Source organism: Apodemus sylvaticus, chromosome 19 (genome assembly GCF_947179515.1).
Source record: "Apodemus sylvaticus chromosome 19, mApoSyl1.1, whole genome shotgun sequence".
Lineage (NCBI taxonomy): Eukaryota > Metazoa > Chordata > Mammalia > Rodentia > Muridae > Apodemus > Apodemus sylvaticus.
This window is the reverse complement of record NC_067490.1, coordinates 26,109,494-26,136,070: the sequence shown is the minus strand read 5'-3', so window position 1 is coordinate 26,136,070 and position 26,577 is coordinate 26,109,494. Positions and strand designations below refer to the sequence as shown.

Sequence of the window (26,577 nt, the reverse complement as noted above, 5' to 3'; positions counted from 1 at the left end):
ACCCCACCTTCTACCCAACAGATGCCCAGCTCCTGCAAGAAGCCTCCCTGATTGCTCCACCACCACACAGCTTTCCCAAGTCTGGACCAGATGCTTGCCTTAGAAGAAGGAGCAGAAGGACAGGCTAACCCCAAAAGAAATCAGCTCATAGTCGGCAGCAGGGCAGAGTCTCCCCATCGCTGTCCGCCCTACCTGGCAGGCCACTGTTCCGGCCAAGGGTGGTGTTCTGCATTGAGCAGACACAGAACACTGACATCTCTTCAGCACCAACAGCAAAGTTGGAGCTCAGGTTTTCCTTCATATTTGTCCACAGCTGTCAAACCTCCCACTCGGAGCACAGACAGGTTCCTTCAGGAATGACTTTTCTTTTTCAAAGAATTATTTATTTCATGTACATGAGTACACTATAGCTGTCTTCAGACACACCAGAAGGGGGAATCAGATCCCATTACAGATGGTTGTGAGCCACCATGTGGTTGCTGAGAATTGAACTCAGGGCCTCTGGAAGAGCAGTCAGTGCTCTTAACCACTGAGCCATCTCTCCAGCCCCAACTTTTGTTTTGTTTTGTTTTGTTTTTTAAGTTTAATTACAGTATGAATTTGAAGGCTGGGCACAGGTCATGGTGCCTCCTCTACTACACCAATTCTTGCAGTTCTGAGCCCCTCTGCGACCATCCCCCTGCAGAAGGCCCCTGCTACAGTCCAGTGGACATTCCAGTGACCAGCAAGGGTGGTGCCTTCCAGAACAACAATGAAGTGGGCAAGGAGGGACTCCCCAGGTGACTCAGCTTAGCAAAGGGAGGGTCCTGTCTGTCCTACGCCCCTGAGTTGGCCAATGTGCCCCTTGAATTCCCTTCCCCCACCTGTTGTTGTTCTTGTTGTTGTTGTCGTCGTCGTTGTTGTTGTTGTTGTTGTTCTTCTTCTTCTTCTCCTTCTCCTCCTCCTCCTTCTCCCCCTTCTTCTTCCTCCCTCCCTCCGTCCTCCTCCTCCTCCTCCAAAACCAGGACAGCATCCATTGGAAACTAAATGAAACCTCCGGAGGGTTGGGAAGGAACCAGCCAGAGCCCCATTACTACTTCCTAACTTTGACTTTTTGTTTTGTGGTTTTATGGATCTTGAGGTATGAGGCTCTGGATCCCAACCCCAGCACGGTATAAAGCAGCCATGGTGGAACACACCTGAAATCCCAAAACATGGTCAGTGGAGGCGGAAGAATCAAACGGTCACGGTCAGGAGCTAGAGCGAGTGTGCCCAGTAGTTAAGAGGGCTTGCTATTCTTGCAGAGGACCTGGGTTCAGTTCCCAGCACCCACAAGGTGGCTCACAGCCATCTGCAACTCTAGTTTTCCAAGGCCTTCACAGCCTCTTCCGACCTCTGGGAGCCCCATGCATGCATGCATGCAAGCAAAATCCATAAACAAAATAAATAAATCTAAACAAACAAACCCTTTTAAGTTCAGTCAGCTAGAGGAGGCATTCCTTCTTGCCCTGGGACATGAGGGCATGTGGCTTCTCAGTCCTCAGAAGCAACACTGACTGACCTGAGAACTATCCCTGGGAGACCCAGAAGACCCTAAGAACATCTGGGTTCTTGGCCTAGAATCACCCTTCATTTCAATCAGTTTGTCCACAGCTGGAGCCAAGGAGATGACTCTGTGGATGAAGATATCTGCTGCCAATCCTAAGGACCAAAGCCTGAACCCAGGACCCACACAGAAGGGAAACTACTTGTAGTTGTCCATTGAGTGCCACAGATACGCTGTGTGCCATGGTCCCCTTCCCCTCTCTGACAAATAAACAATATTTTTAAGTTATTTTATAATGCCGGAATGACTTACTCCCCCAGGAAGGGCAGGGATGATTACCAAAGCACACCACGTTAGCCAGGACCAAGATCTTCATTGTCCATACTTGGGCCATGTGAATTTAAATTCTAGCTAACAGGATATAAGCAGCATCACGTGCTGACTTCCAGAACCCTTCCATATGAGAGCTTTTCCTCCTTTCTCACATTCTGTGCCCTGGGACACAGATATGAGAGCAGACATGTTGGGTGAAGCCACGACCTAGGAACCGTGGCCATCCAAGTCCCGGAGGGAAACCATGGAATAGCGCCAGCACGGCAGGCCCCATCTACAAAGCCCTGAGAGCTTGGATAGGGGTAGAGAAATAAACTTCCATCTTGTGTAAACTCCTGTTATTTGCCTTTTCCTAGGACTTACAGACAAATCTAATCCTGACTAATGCGCCCTGTTATTTTTAGGCTGGGTCCTCAGTGACCGCAGACCAGATGGTCACAGGAATGAAAGTTTTCCTCTCTTGAAAAGCAATGTCAACCTTCCCTGCCGGTGGATGGGCAGTGCTGTAGATGGAGTCTGTTCTCAGGGTATGAGATGGAGGAGTCACAGCAGTGGGTGGTCACAGAACACGTGACCCGTCCCACACCAGGGTCTTGGGAGCGATGGAGGAGACAGACAAGAACCTACCATTACGTCATCTCTGCCTACAGCTGCAGCCTCCAGGAAGTTCTGAACCAGGTATCCCTTTCCCCGTTGCAGAACCTGGCCTCTGATGCTCCCAAAGTCAGAGGATCTCAGAGGGCGAGTGCCTCTCTGTCCCTCCAGGAGCCCCCGTAAGCCATGAGAGTTCCTCCCCCCCAAAGGCGAGAAGCAGTCATCAGGGAGAGAGAGGCCCCAGGGCAAGCTGGTTTGCTCCAGATAGAGCTAGTAGGCAGTACAGTTACCCAGCAGAGCCAGAGGTCCCAGAGAAGCAGCTGTCCCCTTGGCTTCTGCCCTCTGCAGGCCCCACGAGTCCTGAACAAACATGCCGGAGACCTCATCAAAGAGGGGGAAGACAGTCGAGATTCTTACGGTCAGTAGAAACCTAGACTCCCGTGGGGACCCATGAGGACACCATCTGCCCACTTTCCTGAGGGCTACCTGGGCCTCAGAAGGCCAGCAGCAACGTACACAGTGTTCCAGCTCCACTCGAGATTCCAGCAACCCTGCAGGGACCCAAACCCGTGGCCTCGAAGCTAAACCCCCTTGTCCAGCACTGAAATCTCCCCTTCCAGGGCTAGAAAGTCGCCAGAGAGCAGCGCTCACCTAGCACACCACGGCCCTGGGGTTCATCCTCAGCACCACACAGAACACTGTGGTAGTGCACACCTGGAATCCCAACATCTGGAGGGACATCAGGAGTTCAGGACAATCCTTGCTACATACCAAGTTCAAAGCTAGCTTGGGCTACATAAGACCCTGCCTCAAACAAGAATAAAATAAAATAATAAAATCATACACAGAGAGACACAGACACACAGACACACACACACATACATACACACACTTCTCTCCCCCATACCCAAGATTCTAAGCAAAACCACACTCAACTGAGTTTCCCCAGAACTGGAGAAGCACCATAGTTTCTTTCTCAGCCTTGACTTGCTTTTATTTTTTAAGTATTGATTGGTTGGATTCAGATAGGGTCCCACTATGTAGCCCTGGCTGGCCTGGAACTCAATCAATCAATCAATCAATCAATCAATCTCTCCCCCCTTCTCTCTCTCTCTCTTTCTATCTTTATTTTATTTTATTTTTTAACTTTTCAAGACAAGTATTCTTTGTGTAGCCCTGGCTGTCCTGGAACTTGTTCTGTAGACCAGACTGATCTGAAACTCCACCTGCCTCTGTCTCCCCAGTGCTGGGACTAAAAGTATGTGCCACCATGGCCTGGCTAACCTGTAAAATTCTATGTAGACAAGGCTGGCCTTGAACTCACAGAGCTCTGTGCCCACCTCTACCTGGAATCAAAGGTGTGTGTTACCACATCCAACTAAATTTCTTTAAAATCTATTTTATTTTGTGTGTGTATGGGAAGTGGGGGGCACTCTCCTGCTATGGTGCTCTTGAGGAGGTCAGAAGACAATTTGTGGGGCCTGGTTCTCTCCTTCCACCAGTGGCCCTGGCATCGTTACCACAGAAGCTGCCTTTACCCACTAAGCCATCTGGTTGGTCCCTCAGCTCTGACCTCCTGTCAGACCTTGGGGTCGGCCTTGCCTTCTCTGTGGCCGTCTTTGTTTCCGTGTGGATGGTGAGGGGATGGACAGATGGGTAGCCGTCAATCATCTGGCAGCTGAATCTTTCAGGCAGTTCAACACTTCCTGACAGCCATGCACAGACCTTGAGCTGGCCTCTACCTCAGAGCAGAACCACAGAGTCTCTGTTCCCAGACACGCTCCCCAGAAGAGACTCTAGCATGATGGCCAATCTCTTTGGCTTCTCTGGACCACACAGGTGAATAATTGTCAGGAGCTGCACAGGAGTCTCCAAGCTAAAGCTTACAATTGTGAGATCATACAAACATGTAGTGTGTGTGGCACTGGGACATAAAGCTGCCATCAAAAACGGGCACTGTTCTGAACTGTGCAATTTAGTTACAAAACAAAATCTCAAAACCTGGTATTGAATCATGTGACGGTTTGTTTTTTTGTTTTGGTTTGGTTTTTTGGTGGTTTTTTTTTTTTTTTTTTTTTTTTGGTTTTTTCGAGACAGGGTTTCTCTGTGTAGCCCTGGCTGTCCTATAACTCACTTTGTAGATCAGGCTAGCCTCAAACTCAGAAATCCACCTGCCTCTGCCTCCCAAGTGCTAGGATTAAAGGTGTGCGCCACCACTGCCCGGCCATGTGATGGTTTGTATATGCTCAGCCCAGGGAGTGACACTACTAGAACGTGTGGCCCTGTTAGAGTAGGGGTGTCACTGTGGGCTCTAAGATCCCTCCTCCTAGCTGCCTGGAAGTCATTATTCTGCTAGCAGCCTTCAGATGTAGAACTCTCAGCTCCTCCTGCACCATGCCTGCCTGGATGCTGCCACGTTCCCACCTTGATGATAATGGACTGAACCTCTGAACCTGTAAGTCAGCCCCAATTAAATGTTCTAATTAGAGTAGCCTTGGTCGTGGTGTCTGTTCACAGCAGGAAAAAACCCTAACTAAGACAGATCATATTCACAGTTACCCTCCTTAACAGATCTCCCTGGACACAGGTTCCTCCTTCTGTGTCGTGATCTTGGGCTCCACACCTGGAATTGCCTCCCCTCCCTTCGCCCTCCCCCCTTACCCATAACCACCAGCAAAGCCTTGCCACTTCAGCTCACGTTCCAGTACCTATAACAAAGCCCGCAACCCAACCCAACCCCACAGAGTCAATGTGCTGTTTATAAGTACAACAGCCCATAGATTTGAACCCCTGACACATGTAGTTTCAAAACAACTCTTTACCGGGTGAATTTCACACTTCTTGCCCCTCCAGAGCCTTGTGAGGAAGAGGGCTATTGTCCCATTCAGCAGATGGAACAAACTGAGGTGCGGAGTTCCCGTCTGAAAGGCCACTTAGCTTCTCACAGGACACAGAAGCCGGGAGGCAGAGAGCATGATGGGCCGGGGAAGTGTCCCTCCCAGGGCCACAGCCTCCCACATGCGCCTGGAAGCAGATGCCTGGGCATTAACAATAGGGCTAAAAATAGGCCGATCCATCTTGAGGACAGTGGCTGAGTGAGTGGCCAGCTGCAGGAAACATCTGCCCCAGCTTCAGAACAAATACAGGGAAGTTACCACGCTCCAGGGTTCCCCTGCTGGGGGACCAAGGGGCTGGAGTGGAGTCAGAAAACTCTCAGGGTGGGAGGGAGTGTTGAGAAGATGGTTCTCTCTCTCTCTCTCTCTCTCTCTCTCTCTCTCTCTCTCTCTCTCTCTGTCACACACACACAGTTGACATGTACACAACACATATATATATACACATACACATGTGTACACATACTCACACATGTGTGTGTACACGCATACTCAACATGTATGTACACACACTTTCAGGTGTATGCCTACAGCAGGAGCTCAGACTAAACCCTTCCTTCCTTCCTTCCCAGGCCTGGCCCCTCAACACCTAACACACATGCAAACACACGTGTGTCTCGACCCCCCTCAGTAGAGTTAGGCCTTTCTCAGACACGACATGTACCTTAGAATTGAAGCCAAAGGTGCTTTAGAGATTGCATCCTAGTCTCTGTTTGCAGAACAGGAAACTGAGGCCCGGTGGTGGCCAGAGACCTGCCTGCATTCACCAACAGTGGGCATTGGGATGGGACCAAGAGTCTCCTCCCCACCCGTCCCCTGCACCTCTCTGGACATCTGCTTGCTTGCCCAGAACCAGGGAAGCCCTGCTATGAGATGTACATCTGATTCTGGCAAATGGTGAGACCAGAACCCCATCAAAAGGGCATGGGGGAGACTCAAGGAAGAACTTCCCTGAGCCGGCCCAGCTGCCTTCTCCAGACTATGACTCCCAGAACCCACAATGCACTGTGTTCTTCACTGTCCCAGGAACAGCAACATCAACGGACCTCTGTAGAGCATCAATAACAGAAATATGGAGCAGAAGAACATCTCACTACGAGGCTGGAATGGAGTCTTGGAAGTCCTAGTCAATGGTGGGCAACCTCTCCACTGACAGGCCTAGCCAGTCTGGAAGGCATGGGGCCTCTCGCCAGCCTACCTCACTCTTGGTCTGGCTTTCACTCACTCCACAGCTTCCTGCTCAGCCCCTCCCCCTCTCCCCCTATCCTAGGGAACTAGGGAAGCTTACAGCCCTCTCCCAGAAAGTCCCCCAAACCTCTGTAGGCAGAGACCGGGGCTAGTTAGCCTTCAGGTACATCCCAGGGCCTGGCCAGAGCTTGGGGCAAAGGGGTCACTTGAATGAACAAAACTGGAAAAGTTTCTTGCTGAACAGAAGGTTGGATTCATAGAAGTCTCTCATGAGAATTATCAAGACGACTGTACTGGCTGGTTTTGTGTGTCAACTTGACACAGGCTGGAGTTATCACAGAAAAAGGAGTTTCAGTTGGGGAAGTGCCTCCATGAGATCCAACTGTGAGGCATTTTCTCAATTAGTGATCAAGGGGAGGAGGGCCCCTTGTGGGTGGTACCATCCCTGGGCTGGTATTTTTGGGTTCTATAAGAGAGCAGGCTGAGCAAGCCAGGGGAAGCAAGCCAGTAAGAAACATCCCTCCATGGCCTCTGCATCAGCTCCTGCTTCTTGACCTGCTTGAGTTCCAGTCCTGACTTCCTTTAGTGATGAACAACAATGTAGAAGTGTAAGCTGAATAAACCCTTTCCTCCCCAACTTGTTTCTTGGTCATGATGTTTGTGCAAGAATAGAAACCCTGACTAAGACAACAACACAAGACAGTTTTAGCCTGGGGTGGGAAACACAGTCCCTATGCCATGGGGCCCACCTCGTGTAACTCTCCATTGAAAATGACAAGCAGAGAGAGGGCGTGCTCAGCCCTGGATCCCACACAGCAAAGGAGCGTGAGGAAGGCTCATGAAGCCAGAGGCTGTGGACAGTAGAGGGGTAGGTGTTCCATCTGAGACGTCACACCAGCCACGGGTGGCTCTCGGCAGCTTGCCTGAGACCCTTGGGCTTCTTCTCCTGAGTCACACCCCTCCTACCTCTGGGGGGGGGTAGAAAAAATTAAAAATGGCTACGCTCCAAGCTCCACATGTGCACCCCCCATCCACACCCAGAGATGTCGAAGGCTCTGAGCGGGATTTGAAAGTTCAGGCAAATCTTTCGGTTGTTGTGTGCTTGAATGTGTATGTGTGTATGTGTGTGTGTGTGTGTGTGTGTGTGTATAGGTGTTTTGTTTGCAAGAGTCTATGTGTGTGCTGAGGGTGTTCATGTGCATGTGTGTGCATACAAGGGCCCGTGTGTGTGTGTGTGTGTGTGTGTGTGTGTGTGTATGTGTGTGTGTGGGTCTGTGTGTGTGTAGGTGTTTTGTTTGCAAGAGTCTATGTGTGTGCTGAGGGTGTTTATGTGCATGTGTGTGCATACAAGGGTCCGTGTGTGTGTGTGTGTGTGTGTGTGTGTGTGTGTATGTGTGTGTGTGTGTGTGTGTGTGTGTAGGTGTTTTGTTTGCAAGAGTCTATGTGTGTGCTGAGGGTGTTTATGTGCATGTGTGTGCATACAAGGGTCCGTGTGTGTGTGTGTGTGTGTGTGTGTGTGTATGTGTGTCTGTGTGTGTGTCTGTGTGTGTCTGGGTCTGTGTGTGTGTAGGTGTCTTGTTTGCAAGAGTCTATGTGTGTGCTGAGGGTGTCTATGTGCGTGTATGTGCATACAGGGGCCCGAGGCAGACACTGACAGACATCAGATATTTTCCTCAATTATCTTCTACTGTATTTCTTGGCTCAGGATCTGTCAGTTGAACCCAGAGCTCTCGATTTGACCAGTCTACTTAGCCAACTTTGTTTTCCAGAGACTCCATGACCCTGTTTTCCAAAAGGCCAGTCCAGCCACCCAGCACTGGTGCTGGGGACTGGAAATCCTCACCTTATATCTACAATGGCAAGCCTTTTTTACCTTCTGACCATCTCCTCTGCCCTGATTAGTTTTGTTTTGTTTTGTTTAAAGATTTATTTATTTTATGTAAATGAGTCTCCATCTGTATGACTCTTGCATGCCAGAAGAGGTCATTGGATCCTATTACAGATGGTTGGGAGCCACCATATGGTTGCTGGGAATTGAACTCAAGACTTCTGGAAGAGCAGGCAGTGCTCTTGACCACTGAGCCATCTCTCCAGCGCCTGGTTTTGTTTTGGGTTTTGTTTTGTTCTTTTTGTTTGTTTGTTTTGTTTGTTTTTTGTTTTTTGAATTTGGTTTTTTTCAAGACAGGGTTTCTCTGTATAGCCCTGGCTGTCCTGGAACTCACTCTGTAGACCAGGCTAGCCTTGAACTCAGAAATCCGCCCTCCTCTGCCTCCCAGAGTGCTGGGATTACAGGCGTGTGCCACCACCGCCCGGCTTGTTTGTTTGTTTTAAAGACAAGGTCTTGTGTACCCCAGGCTGCCCTTAAACTCACTATGTACCCAGAGATGGCCTTAACCTCCCAATCTTCCTGCCTCCACCTCCTACATGCTAGGATCACATTTTTGCATCACCCCAAGTAACCAAATAACCCAATTTTAACACCAGACAGTATAATTATGTGCTAGCTGTGTTGGTAGGATAAGAATTATGACAGGTGAGCTGGAAGGATGGTTTTGTGTGTAAAGTGCTTGCTGAACACGCAAGAGGACCTGAGTTCAATGCCCAGGATCCACAGGGAAAAGCCTGATGCACCTTTTATCCCGGCCCCAGGGATACTGAGACGCAGATCCCTGAGGCTTGCTGGCCAGCCAGACTGCCTCAGTCAGTGAGAAAGACAGCCACCCAGTGCTGACCTCACACCCGGACACACCCCACGGGCAAGAAAAGACTTCAAGTGGCTTTGAGTTTGACACTCGTAAACATGAAGGGGGGAAAGGGGGACCAGGTGATGTGGAGTCGCCCCAAGATAGCACAGACACTGAACAAAGGCCTGCATCAATCTATCACAGTACTACAGTTCTATAAGCACACTTCTCAGGGTCCCCAGTCCCCAGCATCTTTATCCCAGGTTACCCAGACGAGAACACGCCTGACAGCACCCTGCTTTCCTTGATAGAATGGTGTTTTATGGTTCAAAAGCCACAGTGGGTAAAAATGTCACAGCCATGGCAAGAAGTATGGTAGTATCCCACATGGGGCTAGCCTGTGCTCCCCATAAATATATACCTGTGGTAAAATATACCTGTGTCATCTACGAGTGTCCTTAGTGAGGCAGTGAAAGTTACCCAGGACCACAGCTTTTCTGTATCTGTATGCCGACCCAGTTCAGCTGGCCACCCCAGTGTTGGGAAGGGTGTGAAGGAATGCTGTACCAGAATTGGTTATGAGCCAGAGTCAAACTGGCTTTTTGGGGTCCAAAACCTCAAGGCATAAAGATTATTTAGGTGGTAAATGCAATAGTAACTCACAAACTGGGGATCTGGCTCAGGCAGTAGAAAGCTTGCCGGCACACACACAGGGCCCTGAGTTCAATCCCCAGTGCCACAAAAACTGTGTATGGTGGTACAAGTTACGAATCTGGAACTCGCAAGGTAGTGACAGGAGGATCAGAAGTTCAAGGCCAAGCTGGAGAGATGGCTCAGGGGTTAAGAGCACTGACTGCTCTTCCAAAGGTCCCGAGTTCAAATCCCAGCAACCACATTGCGGCTCACAACCATCTGTAATGAGATCAGATGCCCTCTTCTGGTGTGTCTGAAGACAGTTACAGTGTACTTACATATAATAATAAATAAATCTTTAAAAAGAATTCAAAGCCAGCCTGAGCCACCTTTAATCCCAGTACACAGGAGGCAGATGCAGAGGGATCTCTCTTGAGTTTGAAGCCACAGAGAAATCCTGTCTGAGGGTGGATCTTCTTGCCTAGTAAGCCTGGATTTCCCCAAAGGCCTGCACCTGATGTTACAAAGTCACAGAAAAGCCATTCAAAATGTATCAGAGAAACATCACTAACGTTTCCAAACTCTCTGCTCACTTCTAAGAATCTGATCCTGGGCCAACAAAATTGGGTAAAGGAACCTGACACCCAGCCTAACAAGCTAAGTTCCATTCCCTGGACCTAGAAGGTAGAAAGACCCAAGTCCAGAAAGTCACCCTCTAAGCTCTGTGCCCTCACCATAGCTCACTTGTTGACTCCCAGCAGATGCACGCTGGTCTACCTACCAAGTTCCAGGCAACCAGCGCAACATAGTGAGACCCGATCTAAAATAAATAAATAGAATCCACTGCTAGTGTCAAAGAGTGTCCCAGGTGACAAAAACATCTCATTCCACCCAGGAATTGATGGGCCAACAATCCTCCAGGTACTTGAATCAAGCAACAGATCACAGCCTGAATGCAAAACCGGAAATGGACATCCAGATGGCTTCCCCTGGGTCAGACATGAAAGAGCCCCAGAAGACTGAAACAATGTTACTCCACCTGAACACACACAACACACGTCTGCGAGGAAACAGTTCGCAACCGCTCTGGCTGAGTGTGGGATGTGGGGGCAGGGATAACCAGGTGGTTTTCTCATCTTTCTTTTTTCTATATTCTTTGTTTACATTCCGAATGCTTTCTCCTTTTCTCATCTTTCCAAATACTTTTTATCATCTCTGGTTGTTGGAGGGTTGTTTTGGTTGGTTGAATTGGTTTGGTTTGGTTCTGTGATGTTTGGAAATGAACCCTTCACACGATGCATTCAAACATAAAAGTCTGTTCCGATTTCTCCCTTTATTTTCTTATTTTCTCCATTTCTCCCACCACAGACATACAGACCCCATACACAGTAAGGCCATTTGGGACAAGCAGCCACCATTCCATTCGCTATCAACTTTATAGCCAAGGGCAAGCTGGTACCTCCCCCAGAAGCGGGTCTGCCCTTGAATCCTGTGAATAGACTCATAAACACCTTCCTGTAGGAAAAATCAGAACCTTGAAAGTCAGCAAGATTTAGGTTTTCTGCCAGCGCCATCCTGCTCAGGAGCCTGGCCATGCCCTGGCCTCTCAGCACCCCATTTCCTGCAGGCTAATGAGGGTTAAGTGAGGTCAGCGCTCTTGATCACAGAGGCAGCCCAGGCTCCCCCAGAAGAAACTAGACACAAGGGTGGCCATGAAACTTGCTCAGCTCACAGAAGCACTGGCCTGTCACTGGTCTGGACCACAGTCACACAGCTTCTTGGACCCCACTGATGGAATCCCAGGCAGGAAAGGTGGATGGCTTATTCAGACAGGAAGTGAACTCGCCGGATGAAAGACTGGCCAGCATTCCATTGGAGCCCCCACCTGCTTGTGACCCATGGGGTCATGGGAGCTGGGAGAGTGTGGAACATGGAAGCTAGGGAGGAAATAGGACTGACTGCAAAAAGCCAGGCCCAGGGCAGCCCCCTGGGCAGGGAAGTGATTTCATTTCACACTCTGTCCTCTTTGCTTCCGCCTCTGGTACGGAAGGGACTTAACCCTGAGAAGGCCACGTTTCTCCAAGTGCAGGTCAGCTCCACACAGGCTGAGGGAAGAAAATTCAGGCTTTCTCCTCTCCCTGACACCTAGTCTTCCCAATTCACAGAAGAGGAAACTGAGGCTCAGAAAGGCCAGAGACTTCAGCACGTTTCCTGCTACCCTGAGCTGCAGAAGAGGTTACCTACCCATCACGGAAGACTCCTGAAGAAGGCAAGAGAACTGAGCCTGACAAGAAAAATGGTGGTGTTTGTTTCCAGAAAGCACAACACACACATAGGTTCAGCATTGTCCAGAGCCTCCTAGGAATCATGTGGTACCTGAGTCTAGAACAGAGGGTCGGAGGGGGACCCCGGGGAACCCCCAAGCACCTTGGGCTCTGAACAGCATGGGAGCATGGCCACAGCCTAAGTAAGCTTCAGGTGCCATGCAGCAAAGGAGGCATGTGAAAAGATACCCTTGTTCTCCTTGCTTTGTTTGTGAGAGAGTCTTGTCGCATAGCCCAGGCTGACCTTGAACTAAGGATCTTCCTGCCTAGCAGCCCTATTTATAATAGCCAGGAGCTGGAAAGAACCCAGATGTCCCTCAACAGAGAAATGGATACAGAAAATGTGGTGTATATCTACACAATGGAGTGCTATTCAGCCATTAGAAACAAACAATGAATTCATGAAATTCTTAGACAAATGGATGGATCTGGAGAACATCATCCTAAGTGAGGTAACCCAGTCTCAAAAGATCAATCATGGTATGCACTCACTGAAAAACAGTTATTAGCCTAGAAGCTTGGAATATGGAATACACAATTCACATATCAAATGATGCCCAAGAAGAAAGGAGTGGCCCTTGGTCCTGGAAAGGCTCAGTGCATCAGTGTAGAGGAATACCAGGACAAGGAAGTGGGAAGGGGTGGATTGGGGAACAGGGGGAGGGAAGAGGGCTTATGGGACTTTCGGGGAGGGGGGATCCAGGAAAGGGAAAATCACTTGCAATGTAAATCAAGAATATATTGGCCGGGCAGTGGTGGCGCACGCCTGTAATCCCAGCACTCTGGGAGACAGAGGCAGGCAGATTTCTGAGTTCGAGGCCAGTATGGTCTACAGAGTGAGTTCCAGGACAACCAGGGCTATACAGAGAAACCTTGTCTCGAAAAAACCAACTCCCAAAAAACCAAAAAAAAAAAAAAAAAGAATATATCGAATAAAAAAATGTATAAGGATCCTCCTGCCTCTGCCGCCATGGAACTATTCTTTTAATTTTTTTTAAAAATATTTTTATGTTATGTGTGTGAGTGCTGCGGGTGTGCCTGTGCACACGGCGTTCGGAAGAGGGCATCTGATTCCTTGGAACTGGAGTTACAGATGGTTGTGAGCCATTGTGTGTGTGCGCAAGGAAAGGATTTGAAATTTCTCTGGCCTGAGGAGCCCGAGGCTTGGCCCCTTCAGGATACCACCCCATCGGCTCTAAAAGAAAGAGAAAGGAATTCCCATAGCAACAGCATCCCAGGCCAGATCTACCCCAGGACACCAGCCAGATCTAGCCCCTAGACTCCAGCCCTTCCCCACACCCAGCACCTCACAGCCTGGACTGAAGCACTCTGTCCTTCTGAGTCAGAATCTTAGACAAAAATAGTGCTACCTGGGGCTGGAGAGATGGTTCTGAGGTTAAGAGCACTGGCTGCTCTTCCAGGGGACCAGGATTCGATTCCCAGCAACCACATGTCAGCTCAAGTCTGTAACTCGAGTCCTGGGGGGATCTCATGATCTCTTCTGTCCTCCTATCCCTCGCCAAGCACTGGGAAACAGACACACATTCAGGCAAAGAACCCATACACAGCAGTGGCTATCTGGGATTGTTAACTGGACTATACCTGGAATTATCTAAGACCCCAGCAGCTGGGCACACCTGGATCATTTTAGGCCCCGAGACCCACCTATATCTGGGCCAGCCCTTTGGCGGCAGCAGCCTGCATATGAGGGCACGGAGAAGGAAATGTGGACATGCTGCCTGCTCCCCCCACTCTTGCCAGCACGCCCATCCTTTGACTGGTAACAGAGCCTATTTCTACAGGATTCCAAGGTATACTGTACCACGCGGAGACATCCGACCTCAGGGACTGAACAACTATTGAAGGGTTTTTTTTTTTTTAAGATTTATTATTATATCTAAGTACACTGTAGCTGTCTTCAGACTCACCAGAAGAGGGTGTCAGATCTCTCTGTGAGATGGTTGTGAGCTACCATGTGGTTGGTGGGATTTGAACTCAGGACCTTCGGAAGAGCAGTCAGTGCTCCTAACCACTGAGCCATCTCTCCACTCTCATCTCCCTAACTATTGGAGTTTTGGACCACACACTAAACAGACCACAGCCATAAGCGACTCCAATAAATCCAATTTACCCAGAGACAGAGACGGAGATTCAGTCTTTCAGTTCTCTTCCTCCAGAGACCCCTGACTAATACATGCACATGGAATAAATAATAAAAAAAAAAAATTAAACCTGGGTGGTGGTGGCGCACGCCTTTAATCCCAGCACTTGGGAGACAGAGGCAGGCGGATTTGTGAGTTCGAGGCCAGCCTGGTCTACAGAGTGAGTTCCAGGACAGCCAGGGCTACACAGAGAAACTCTGTCTTGAAAAGCAAACAAACAAACAAACAAAAAATCAGTATCCTTTGTCAGGCAGTAGCGGCACACACCTGTAATCCCAGCACTCTGGGAGGCAGAGGCAGGCAGATTTCTGAGTTCGAGGCCAGCCTGGTCTACAGTGTGAGTTCCAGGACAGCCAGGGCTACACAGAGAAACCCTGTCTCGAAAAAACCAAATCCAAAAAACAAACAACAACAACAACAACAAAAACAAAACAAAAATTTAAATAATGAAGATGGCCAGTCTGGCTGAGCTGACCCCAGACAGACCCACCTACATGCCCCCCAGACACCTGCCGCTGTGCTCTGGTTCCCTGTACCCCACAGGTCCCCAAGTGCAGATAGGTGGCAAAGCGTCCTGGCACAGAACTCAAACTGGAGTGGCACCTAATGCCAAGCTCACCCGACTCACTCATCATGACCAATGGTGTCCCTAAAGCCCTGACAGGCTAAGCCCACTACCCCGGCCTCCGTCTGCCCTTCCTAACTCAGGGCCAAGAGAGCAGCAGGGAGGGGCGCCAGGCAGCATGGGAAGATGGCGGTTTGGTTTCTTCTCCTCTTCCTGTTTATCTGTCCTCACCATCCTGAAGCTCTTGGCACTGTTTATTCAGGGAAAGTCCTGCCAAGAGGGACATCCTGCCTTCTGGGCTGGGCTTCCCTGCTAGCCTCGAGCTGGGGGCTCCGAGGGCTGTGTGCACAGGCCTGCAGGCCCCCGCCCGGTGCTGAGGCTACTGCTTAGAAGGGATTTCCACAGCAGCTGCATAGAGTAGGGGCCTGGAAAGACGGGCCTGTCTCCCCAGAGGCTCCATGGACAGATAGCAGCAGAGGTAACAAAAAATGGACTCCATAGCCGGGCGTTGGTGGCGCACGCCTGTAATCCCAGCACTCTGGGAGGCAGAGGCAGGCGGATTTCTGAGTTCGAGGCCAGCCTGGTCTACAGAGTGAGTTCCAGGACAGCCAGGGCTATACAGAGAAACCCTGTCTCGAAAAAAAAAAATGGACTCCAGTCAGGGACCTAAAAGCTTGCCCTGGGGAGTAAGACAGAGCCTCGGCTACCTGGTCCATGAGCCCTGGCATCCAACGCAGCTCAGCAACGGGACCTTGACCGCATTATGAACTTCTCTGAGTCGGGATCTCTCCTGTTGGGTGACATCAGCAGGAGAGTTCACACAGGTAAGGGGTGTCCTCTGATAAGTAACAGCAGCTGTCACTCTCCTCCCTGGTACTGGCTCCTCACTCAAGCCTCAAATGTGAACTGTGGGCTGGAGAGATCCTCTTCCAGATCCAGAAAGCCTGGGGCTAGCTTCGGAGCACACACACAATGGCTCACAACCATCTGTAACTCCAGTTTCGAGGAATCGGGTGCCCTCTCCCGAACGCCATGTAACACAGGCACACCCGTAGCACTCACACACATAGAATAAAAATAAATTTTTTTAAAAAATTAAAAGAATAGTTCCATGGCGGCTGAGGCAGGAGGATCCTTAGTTCAAGGCCAGCCTGGGCTACGTAACAAGACTTTCTCACAAAGAAAACAAGGAGAACAATTACGGCTTAGAAAGGAAGGAAATTCTGGCAGGCAGAACGGAGGAACCCTGAGGAGACTGTGGTGTTTGAATAAGGCAAAACATGAGAAAGGCACCGTGCGGCTCTGCGTCTTGTCATCTTTATAGTAGTCCTTCACAGAGCCAGGAAGCAGGACAGTGGCTTCCAGGGACGGAAGAAGAGTGTGTGTCATGGGCACAGAGTTGCTGGTTGAGAAGATAAGGCTGTTCCAGAAGGGCTGGGGACACGGCACAGTTGGCAGTGTTTGCCTAGCCTGGGTCATTCCTTACCGCCACACAACACCAGGGGTGGTGGTGTACCTAATCCAGGACTGGGCAGGTGGAGACAGGAGGAGGATCAGGAATCCAAGGCCAGCCCCTGCTACCTAGTGAGTCTGAGTCCAGCCTGAGGTACAAGAGAGCTTGTTGACAGACAGACAGACAGACAGACAGACACAGAGAGACGAGGACAAACTGAACCCTGACCACCTGCCCTGCTGGGACCACGGGACCAAAGTTGGGGAGGGAGAGGAGGAGGAGGAGGAGGAAGGTGGAGGCTACTTCTGAACAGGCATGTCTATTCCCACAAGGCCTAGAGGCCTGGTTCCCCTCCCCCACTCCAGCCCGACCTGGAAGTTGCAGCCACGGTGGGGGTGGGGAAGACTGGGGAGTCAGACAGACTGAGTGACACTTCACTTCCTGTCCTAGGTCTTCTGTCAGCTCCTCTGTTTCCTTCTTGGTAAAACAAGGATTTCCAACCTATCGGCCAACAACTCACTCCTGGACATCTCTCCTAAAGAGCTGAGCTCTCCCGGTCCTCAGAAGGCACCAGACAGCTTTATCCCAACGCTATCCTACGGGTTAGACACAAGGCATGTGTCCACCCCTGGAACATGGGGACACAGTTTGTGGCTGCTCTTGCAGAGAACTCTGGTTTGGTTTCTAGCATCCATACGGCAGCTCGTAACCTTCTGTGACTACAGTTCCGCAGATCCAGTACTACCTCAGTGAGCTCCAGAAACTCACAATGGTACATAGACATACACACAGGTAAACCCTCATAAACACTGAAAAGTAAGTACACCTCGGGCTGGAGAGATGGCTCAGCGGTTAAGAGCACTGACTGCTCTTCTGAAGGTCCTGAGTTCAAATCCCACCAACCATGTGGTGGTTCACAACCATCCGAAATGAGATCTGATGCCTTTTTCTGGGGCATCTGCTTTTTGGTTTTTTGAGACAGGGTTTCTCTGTGTAGCCCTGGCTGTCCTGAAACTCACTCTGTAGACCAGGCTGGCCTGGAACTCAGAAATCCGCCTTAATTGTAAGGACCACTTTGTACTGATGTGCAGTCTGGGCTGAGGTTTGTCCCCATGTTTACAGTTCAATCCGTTCCCCAGGAAGGACACAAGCATCACACACAACACAAAGAAAGACTGTGTCTCAAGTCAGAACATGGAGTGGGGAGGGACAACTAAGCTACCTCACCCCCACAGGAGCATGGCCGAGCCTCACTGAGAAGGTCAAGTTTCCAAACAGGCTGGACCACGGTGGAGCGGAGACCATCTGTGTGTCCTGGGCAAAGCCCGTCGCTGCCGTGCCAAGTCCTGACTCCCACAGAAGTGGGCTGAAGAACCATTCCATACCACTTCAATAGTGCCTTTGATTCTGCCCTTATCAGGAAGGCCAACAAACCAGCCTGCCAGGAGTCAAGGGTGACCTACTGAGACAGACAGGCAGAGTCACTCACAGGTAATTGGTCTTAACTGGGAGGTCTGGTTACCCCAATCCATACTCCCAGACCCAAGCCACACACACACACACACATATCAAGCAGTGTGTCAGGAGAGGCCAGGACCCCAGGACTCTGCCACCCACCCAGCACTGGCAACCACGCAGCCCTACTCAAAACACCTCAAGTTTGCTTCCTAGTTAAATAAAACCTGAATTCTAAGGCACTTAGGTCTATTATGCATATGTAAATTACATTCCAATATGAGTAAACAATCGAGTGCTTTTCTCTCTCTGTGAAGGTGGAATCTCTTTGAAAGGGAATCTGGGGCTGGGCTGCGATTCGCTCAGTCAGTAGAATGTTTACCTTGCAGGCAGGAAGCTCCGGGGTTGGATCTCAGAGCAGCATAAACTGGACAAGATGGTCCAAGCCTGTAATCCTAGCACTTGAAAGGGTGGAGACTGAAGAATAAGGGGTTCGAGGCCACCCTCCGCTACATACTGAGCCAAAGTCAGCACTCTGTCTTGGTGGGGGTTGGGGACATCATTCTACAAACACACATACACACACACATACACACAGTATGAGTGCTGTTATATGATGTGTCCACAATCAAAAAGTCTAGAGAGACAGAGTAGACTCATGGACTGGGGTGTAGACTATTTTAATAGTACAGGGTGTCTTTGGGGGTTCGTGAAGATGTTATATAATTAGACGCCGGTGACAGGTGCGCCAACTGGGAATATTAGACGGAAGCCGCTGAACTGAGCGCCTCAGACGCATGCACTGAGATCTGTGTGGATCGTTCTCAAGCCAGCTGTGGCAGCACGTGCCTAAAATCCCAGCACTCAGAGGCAGGAGGATCACAGTAAGTTTTGGGCCAGCCTGAGCTACACAGAGTTCCAGGCCAGCCTGAGCTATATAGCAAGACCAGAGAGAGAGAGAGAGAGAGAGAGAGAGAGAGAGAGAGAGAGAGAGAGAGAGAGAGAGAGAGAGAGAGAGAGAAATGAAGGAAGGGTTCTATCTCAAAACTGTAGGTTAAGAAAGGCCAGGCAGTGGGGCTCCTCAGTGACAATGCCATCCCATGCCCATTTGATGTCCCTAAATTACAAGCCAACCCAATCTGAGTCAATAGGTGGATGATTAAATAGGTGGAAGCAAGCACGTGGACAGTCATCGCAACCCCACAACCAGGACTTCTACCGGAAATGTACTTCACACAATAGCATTTAGACACTAAACTGGCCGGGCGGTGGTGGCGCACGCCTGTAATCCCAGCACTCTGGGAGGCAGAGGCAGGCGGATTTCTGAGTTCGAGGCCAGCCTGGTCTACAGAGTGAGTTCCAGGACAACCAGGGCTATACAGAGAAACCCTGTCTCAAAAAAAACCAAATCCAAAAAACCAAAAAAAAAACAAACAAACAAACAAACAAACAAAAAAAGACACTAAACTGAATTATTAAATTAGGAGACACGTGCATGGTCCGAAGGGCAAGGGCTGTGTTTACTGGCTAGGACACTGTCACAGAGGAAGCGAGCACTGAGCCTCAGAGTGCCCAGAACAGACCGTCAGGGATTCGTCAGTGCCATCCATGCCTCAGGGCCCCTTCCTACAGAGGTGCAGGCTGGCCCAGCCCTCCACCCACACACATGCCAGCGAGCATTCCTGCACTGCGCATGCCCCAGCCAAGCACTCCTAGAAGAGCCAGTGAAGCAAACAGTTTCTGGGCCTTCCAGAAAACCTCCACACCTGCTCCTTCTCCTCAAGGACCCCAAGGCTCTTCCGTACGCCCAACCATCACAGATGTAAGAAACAAACGGGGCGGGAAGCCTGCTTGGAGCTGCTGCCTGGACACATGCTCACAGACCAAGCGTTTGTAGGGAAAATGCTTCTCATGCCTGGTCAGGCTTGGAGCAAGCACCTTTCCCACTGTACCAGCTCAACTATCACAAAACAAAACAAAACAAAATCATATGTGTGTGTGTGTGTGTGTGTGTGTGTACATACACACATGTATGCATATATATACTCACATATATGTATATATACATGCATATATACATATACATACACATGCACATACATACACATACATATACATATATGGCTAGACATGGTAACAAATGCCTGTAATCCCAGGACTTGGAAATCTGAGGCAGGAGGATTGTCCAGGCAGGAACAGTCCGACTGGGCAGCTACTGAGTTCCAAGCTAACCTGGGCTAATAAGTGAGAATCTCCATCAAAAATATAAACAAGCAAACAAACAAGGAGACTAGAGGGATAGCTCAGTTGGTAACGGGGTTGCTGCATAAGCCTGGCAGCCTGAGTTCGAATCCCCAGACCCAGTAATGCTCATCTGTCAGCAAAGACCCTGCCTCAAACAAAGAAGAATCCAAAGACCAACGCCCATGGTTTTCCTCTGATCTACACACACACATGATATAAGCGTGTGCACACCATGATATAAGCGCAGCTTGGTGTGTGGTATTGTCCCTAGACTGAAGAGCCAGATTCCGGGGCCCACTGGCCAGGCAGCCTGGCTGACTGGGGAAGCTCCAAGCCACTAACTCAAGAGACAGAGGCATGCGTATCTCTGTAAATTCAAGGACAGTCTGATACAAAGCGTGTCCAGGGCAGCTAGGGCTGCTTACACTAAGAAACACTGTCTCAAAAAAAACAACCAAAAAACAAAAAAACCAAGGTGGGTGGAGCCTGAGGAAGAACACCCAAGGAATAGCATCTGAGGTTATTTTCTGAAGTTACTGTTTTTCTTTTCTTTTTTATTTTATTTATTTATTTATTTATTTATTTATTTATTTATTTATTTTTGGTTTCTCGAGACAGGGTTTCTCTGTGTAGCCCTAGCTGTCCTAGAACTCACTCTGTAGACCAGGCTGGCCTCAAACTCAGAAATCTGCCAGCCTCTGCCTCCCAAAGGCTTGGATTAAAGGTGTGCAACACCACTGCCCGGCCTGAGGTTATTTTCTGAACTCTGCATTCATGCCTGAGTACAGGGACACAAATTCGATCGTGCATGCATGCGTGCATGTGCGCGTGCGTGCATGCATGTGCAGGAAGGCAGAGAAACATTCTCACCCATTCTACAGTACAGGTAACCAGAGCGGGCAAACCTCTGGACCACCACCCAAGTTGAGGCCCATGGAGCCCACAGAGCTGAGCCCTGATGCACACTTCTCTACAACCCAGTAGCTGATGACCCAAGATGGCCCTTTGCCATAGAACCCTGGGCTCACTGACAAGCCGTGGGGGAGTCAGGCTGAGACACACACACACACATACACAGAGAGAAAGCGCCAAAGGTCCAGGAGCCCCTGCTCCTGCCTCTGTGGGTACCATGGCCACAAAACGGGAAGCCAGAGCAAGGCTAACTCACACAGCAGACCGTGGCTGGCTTGAAGGTCTTCCAGGTCCTACCACCAGAGAGAGGCACTGGTGGGGGACTGCCTTTGGGAAGGAAACAGAAGGGTCCAAAGTCTCTGCTACTACAGTGTCAATCCAAGAGCCACTTAGTGACCAGCAAGAGAAGAGTTAACTCAGTTGTGGAGGAGGAGGGGTTCTAAATTCAGGAAAAGGAAAAATAGAGGAAATTCCCCCTTGGGTGCTTTCCAAAGAGAAGCTTCCAAAACACCCAGTGTCCCTGTCCCCTACTTGAGGAAGGGAGACAGGAGGCAGGTGGGGTGGGGGTGAATAAATCAAGCATCGTGCAGGCCACTTCAGGACACTCACCATTCTGCCTCTGGAGACCCATTTCTCCAAGAGTCACAGTCACCCATGTCCAAGTCCCCTCCTCTTTGGGAACTGCTGGGAGCCCAGAGTTTGCTCCCAGTGGCCTACCCCATTCCCAAAGGCCAGAGCGTGTTGGAACACCACGGCACACAGTGAGCCCAGGACACCACATGTCTACTGCACAGAGTTACCCTAGCTCCAGGCCAGACTGGATCCCTGTGCCACAGAAAAGTCCACAGAAAACATATGAACATCTGGAGCCACCCCACCTCTGCCCCATGAGTCCCTGTGCTGGGGTAAGTCACCTAACCTTTGCCAAGCTTACCTAAGTGACTGACTGACCACCCAGGCAAACTGTGATCTCCAGCTCCAATCCCGGGCAGCAGGAGTGTGGTGTAATTCATGGCTGTGCCTCCTATCTGATCAGAGTCTAACCCACTTCTAAACAGATACCTGCACTAGATACCTGCACTTCATCGACGGATGTGCAAGTAAGTGTACATATGCATGCATGGCCAGGAACGGAGGCAGGAGGTTGACACTAGATGTCCTCCTGAATCACGCTCTATTTTATGGGGGTTTTTTTGGGGTGGGGGGAAGATCGTGTATCATTAAACCTGGTTCTCAGCTGTTAGGCTAAACAGGCTGGCCAAGAAGCCTCAGGAATTCTCCTCTCCATTTCCCCAGCACCACACAAGACTGCAGCCAGCTCTTTGGTGGGTTTTAGTGATGGAGCTTACGCAAGTGCTTGCATGAGACCCAGCTTTACCAACTGAGCCATATATCGGATCCTCTGTACTGCGGAAGGAACCCACACAAAAGAACCCCAATCAAAATGACATCGGGCCCTTGTCCCCACTCAACACAGTGCAATCCTTGGCTTCTCTGGTGTCAACAGCCACTCGGCTGGGAGATGTGAAGATGGCTGTAGCACCCACTGTCTCCCTAGAACGTCTTGTGAGCCAGCCCAGTCTCCAGCCATCTCCGCACACACCGGCCTTACGTTCTTGGACACTCTTACAGGGGGATCCGTCTCCCTAGTTTATTACATAAGGAAAATAAGCCACAAAGATGTTAGGTGTGCTGCTGGAGGTAACAGAGCCAGGACAGGGATTCAGTCAGATCTGAGGGTCTGCTACAGAACTGTATTCTCCAAGTCAGGGCAGCCGGATATAGTGGTGGCACTGTGGGGGGGGGGGGGAAGATCTCCAAGTGACAAGGATCTGTCTCACTTATGTTTTCTTTACTAAGTCCCAGACAAAGGCCTGGCTGGGCAAAGTTGCAGAGCCAGCTGCAAGCTCCTGACTACAGGTCCCAGGTCCACCCCCCTATGCCATGCTGGCCACAGGAAACATGCAAAGCCTGTCTCCAAATGCCTTGCCATGGGAGAGGCAGCGCTGCCCACCGGGAGCCCAGAGCCATGATTTGGGGCTATTCTTAGTGAACCACTGGCTCCCCTCCCAGAGGCCCAGCAGGCAGAAAGCCCAAGCTTCCACACGCCCAGCAGGCCACTTCCTGACCCTTTCAGAGGACCCCCAGGACAAGGAGGAGCTACGGGCAGAGAGAGAGTACAGAGGGGGCTGCCGCTTCCAACCAAGAGGTGGACGGTGTCTACACACCCAAGCTCCCGGCCAAACACCTGGCTGCCAGAGACTTCAGGCAATCCTGGTCACAGCCCTGGGGGGACTGATGGAAAGTGACTTAACTTGTCGTGAGCTGTCTTCCAGTTAACCCTCCAGGGAGCTGGGGTTAAGAATGAGGTAACTGCCACAGTGAGTGAGTGTGGAAGGTCACAGGAGCATTTGGTGTCAAGCTGTATCAAGGTCAGGGCTTGGCTCCAAAGGTGCCAGGCTGAGCAGAGGTGACATGAGTACAGCCAGACCGTGGGAGACTCTGCTCTGTCCATGCTGGAGGGAGGCTAGCTCTCATCCCAGACTTCCACGTATCTCCGGCTCGTATACAGAGACAACGACCTAAGACTCAAGGGCTTAGGGAAGTTCAGCAGGAAAACCCCAGAGCCAAGCAGTGCACACTGGCACAAAGTGGCAGAAAGAGTCATAGAAGTCCCGGGGACACAAAAGGATGCCAAAGACTGAAGAGACCTGTGCCGGTGCCCCAGGCAGACGCTCAACCCTGTAACTGAGGGGGCAGAAGGCCGCACACCTTCAGACTAAAACAGAACACTGAGCCCTCTGGGGTCTCCTAATCATCCCCAACATGGACTAGAAATAAATCTACACTGAGTCTGGGGCTCAGTAAGCAGAGCATTTGCCTAGCACCCATGAGGTCCTGGGTTCTATCCCCAGTACCCTATAAACTGGGTATGGTGGAGCATGCTTGTAACCTTAGTACCCAGGAGGTAGAGAGACAGGAGTATCGAGAGTCTCAGGCTATCCTTGGCTACATAGTGAGCTCAAAGCTAGCCTGGGATACATGAGGAAGGAAGGAAGGAAGTCATACCACACAGCATCTGAGTACCTGTCCCTCCACACTGAACAAGACGATGTCTGGCTCAGCTGACATAACCACGGCAAGACACTTGGGACCATGTCTCAGCATCTACAGTTCTCCAGACCCTAGCCTTGACTAGCAGGTGCCTCTGGCTGGTATATGTGTGCCCCGCCCACCAGAGGTGGGCACAGCTGGCTCCTGTCTATCTAGCACTTGCCTGTCTGTCCTTCAGTGGGCCCACCAATCGATCTGCCCCTTTATACACCTGCTGCCCAAGCAAAGTGCAATGCCAGGACACAAGCCTGTTCTGTCGCACACGTGTCTGTGGCTATCACTAGCCCTGCTTCACACGCCCAGACACCTGCCCACTCACATGTCGATGTTGCTCCTGAGGTGCCAGCACACCTCGTTCTGTGCCAGTTCTCGTAAGGTAAATATGTCCAGTTCTTCCCTGTGTCTGCCCACAGGGCTCTACACCTGAATATGAGCTCATATTCCACCCACGTGGCACCACACGGCACTCCCTCCTATGCCTGGGGAGCTCCCACTAAAGGAACAATGCCCAAGACTTTGGACGCAGACACACCGCCAGCTCCTCCAAACTATCGGGAACAGAGACGGAGCAGAGTCCCAGATACCACAGAGTCTCAGAGTAGGGTCAGAGTTGCCCCTAAGCCCCACCCTGTCCACTCCATTACCACAGAAGGGACCAAAGAGGGCCACCTCAGGCCTGTCTGCCCTCACAGGAAACCGCGTCTGGCCAATGCCTCCCACCCTCCCCTCCAGTCCCCACGATGGAGACTCTTCAAAAAGGAAGTCAGGGCTTCCTCCTGGAAGACTGGCTCAAACCTCAGCAGGCCCCAGACCTGTGCTCCATCTGACTGGAGAAAACAAATGGATCTTTAGACACACAGCCCAAAACATGGGGTGGGCACACAGAAGCAGGAAGTCCTTGCCAGTCCTCCTACTCGTGTTGCCCCCCCAACCCCCACCCCACCCCAAGCCTCGTGTTGTCCCCCAACCCCCACCCCACCCCGAGCCTCCAGGTGAGGTGAAAAGCGGTCGGGATTAGTAATGCTAATAAGAAGAGTGGGGCGGCCTGCACCAGGACATTGAAACACATCTATCTGCTAAGTCTCAGGACACCCAGAGCCAGTACCCAAGCTGCAACGGTGTTTTGCAATTCCCATGAGGAGCCTCCTGGCATTTTCTTCTACGGCTACCAGCCCAGGGCTGATATCAAACTCCCTATCAGAGAACTGGCCAAGTGTTTCTCTCTTGTCTTCCCTTGCAGGGCAGAGCCACACGAGGACGCAGCCCTTCCAAGTCTTCCCACCTCCCACACTGTCTCTGCATGGCCCAGAGCCCACATCCACAGGTGCTCTGTCCCCGGCTGTGGGCAGCCACGGTCTGGCCCATACTCTACGGCTGGAAGACCAGAGATGTCTCCACCTTCCCCGGGCCAGTCTTTCATGGAGTCTGATTTTCATTTCAAAACAAGAGCAGCAGAGCCACTACAAGAAACTGGAGCAGTCAATCTCCCAAACACTACCTTTTCTAATAAGTCCGTGTTTTGTTTTGTTTTGTTTTGTTTTGTTTTGGGGGGGGGGTCCTCTGAAGGTTGATAAGAGGACAGATGGACACACATGCTGCACAGGCTCAGACACAGGAATGTTCACACTCTGCATGCATACCCTCGCTCACACCAAAGAGACCCCGCCTCAGAAGAGACCAAACTGAGCGGCGAATCAAAGCCTGTGCCCGCCAGGCTCCTGAGTTTGCTCCCTTGCCCCTGGGCCTCAAGGGCCCTGCAGATAAGTCTGGGGACCCCATGCCGGGGTCGCAACCCGGCTATGCTTCCTAACTTCTTCGGAAGCCCAGCTGGCCAGGAGGGCTCCGAGGCCTGGCAGTGAAGAGCGGGTGTCGCCAGTCCATGTTGTCCCCCACTCCGAGGGAAGCCAGAGTACAGGAGCTGAGTCCGGGATCGACCTGCGCGCGACCCGGGAGCAGCTCCGGCTTTGAGAGAGCGTGGTGGCGCCAGCCTGGGACAGGCCTGGGTATCTCGGACGCCTCCGCCCCAAACCAAGGAACCCCGATCCTCCCTCGGCGCGGCCCACGCGTGCTTACCTGGCAGCCGCAGCTCCGGGGGAGCGTCTCGCTCTGCGGCCGGGGACTGCCGGTGCTGAGGCGGGCTGCGGGCACGACCCGCGCGGGCTCCAGATGGCTCCGCCCACCCTCCCCAGCCCATCCGGGGGCGGAGGCAGCTCTCGCCGTGTCCAGGCGGCGCAGACCCCGCCAGCCCGCGGCCACCGAGGCCAGGATCACCCCCAGAGCCCCGCCCCGAGTCCGGATCCCTCACACCCCACGCCCGGGCGGGCGCGGTCACTCCCTCCCCTGTCCCGTCCGCCGCAGCTTAGGCCTCCGCCTACGGGGAGGGGGCGCGGACTTAAAGATACACTCCCTCTCCCCCCCAACAGCCCCCCAACTCAGCCGCAAGCAACCAGAGGGCCCGATTCCGGGCCAGCTTCCTCTATTCGCTCGCCCTGCACCT

General features: G+C 51.2%; 1 protein-coding gene across 2 annotated transcripts in view; it reads right to left on the bottom strand.

The window, feature by feature from the left end:
• Positions 1-26,335, bottom strand: part of LOC127669881 (paladin) — a 93,154-nt gene extending 66,819 nt beyond the window's left edge. For both annotated transcript variants that reach the window (XR_007974428.1, XM_052164101.1), the window contains exon 1: positions 26,154-26,335. Coding sequence is in view for 1 of the 2 variants with exons in the window: in XM_052164101.1 (XP_052020061.1) it covers positions 26,154-26,274 (121 nt within the window). In the remaining variant the exon portion in view is untranslated. The remainder of the gene's footprint in view (positions 1-26,153) is intronic.
• Positions 26,336-26,577: the final 242 nt, after the last annotated feature.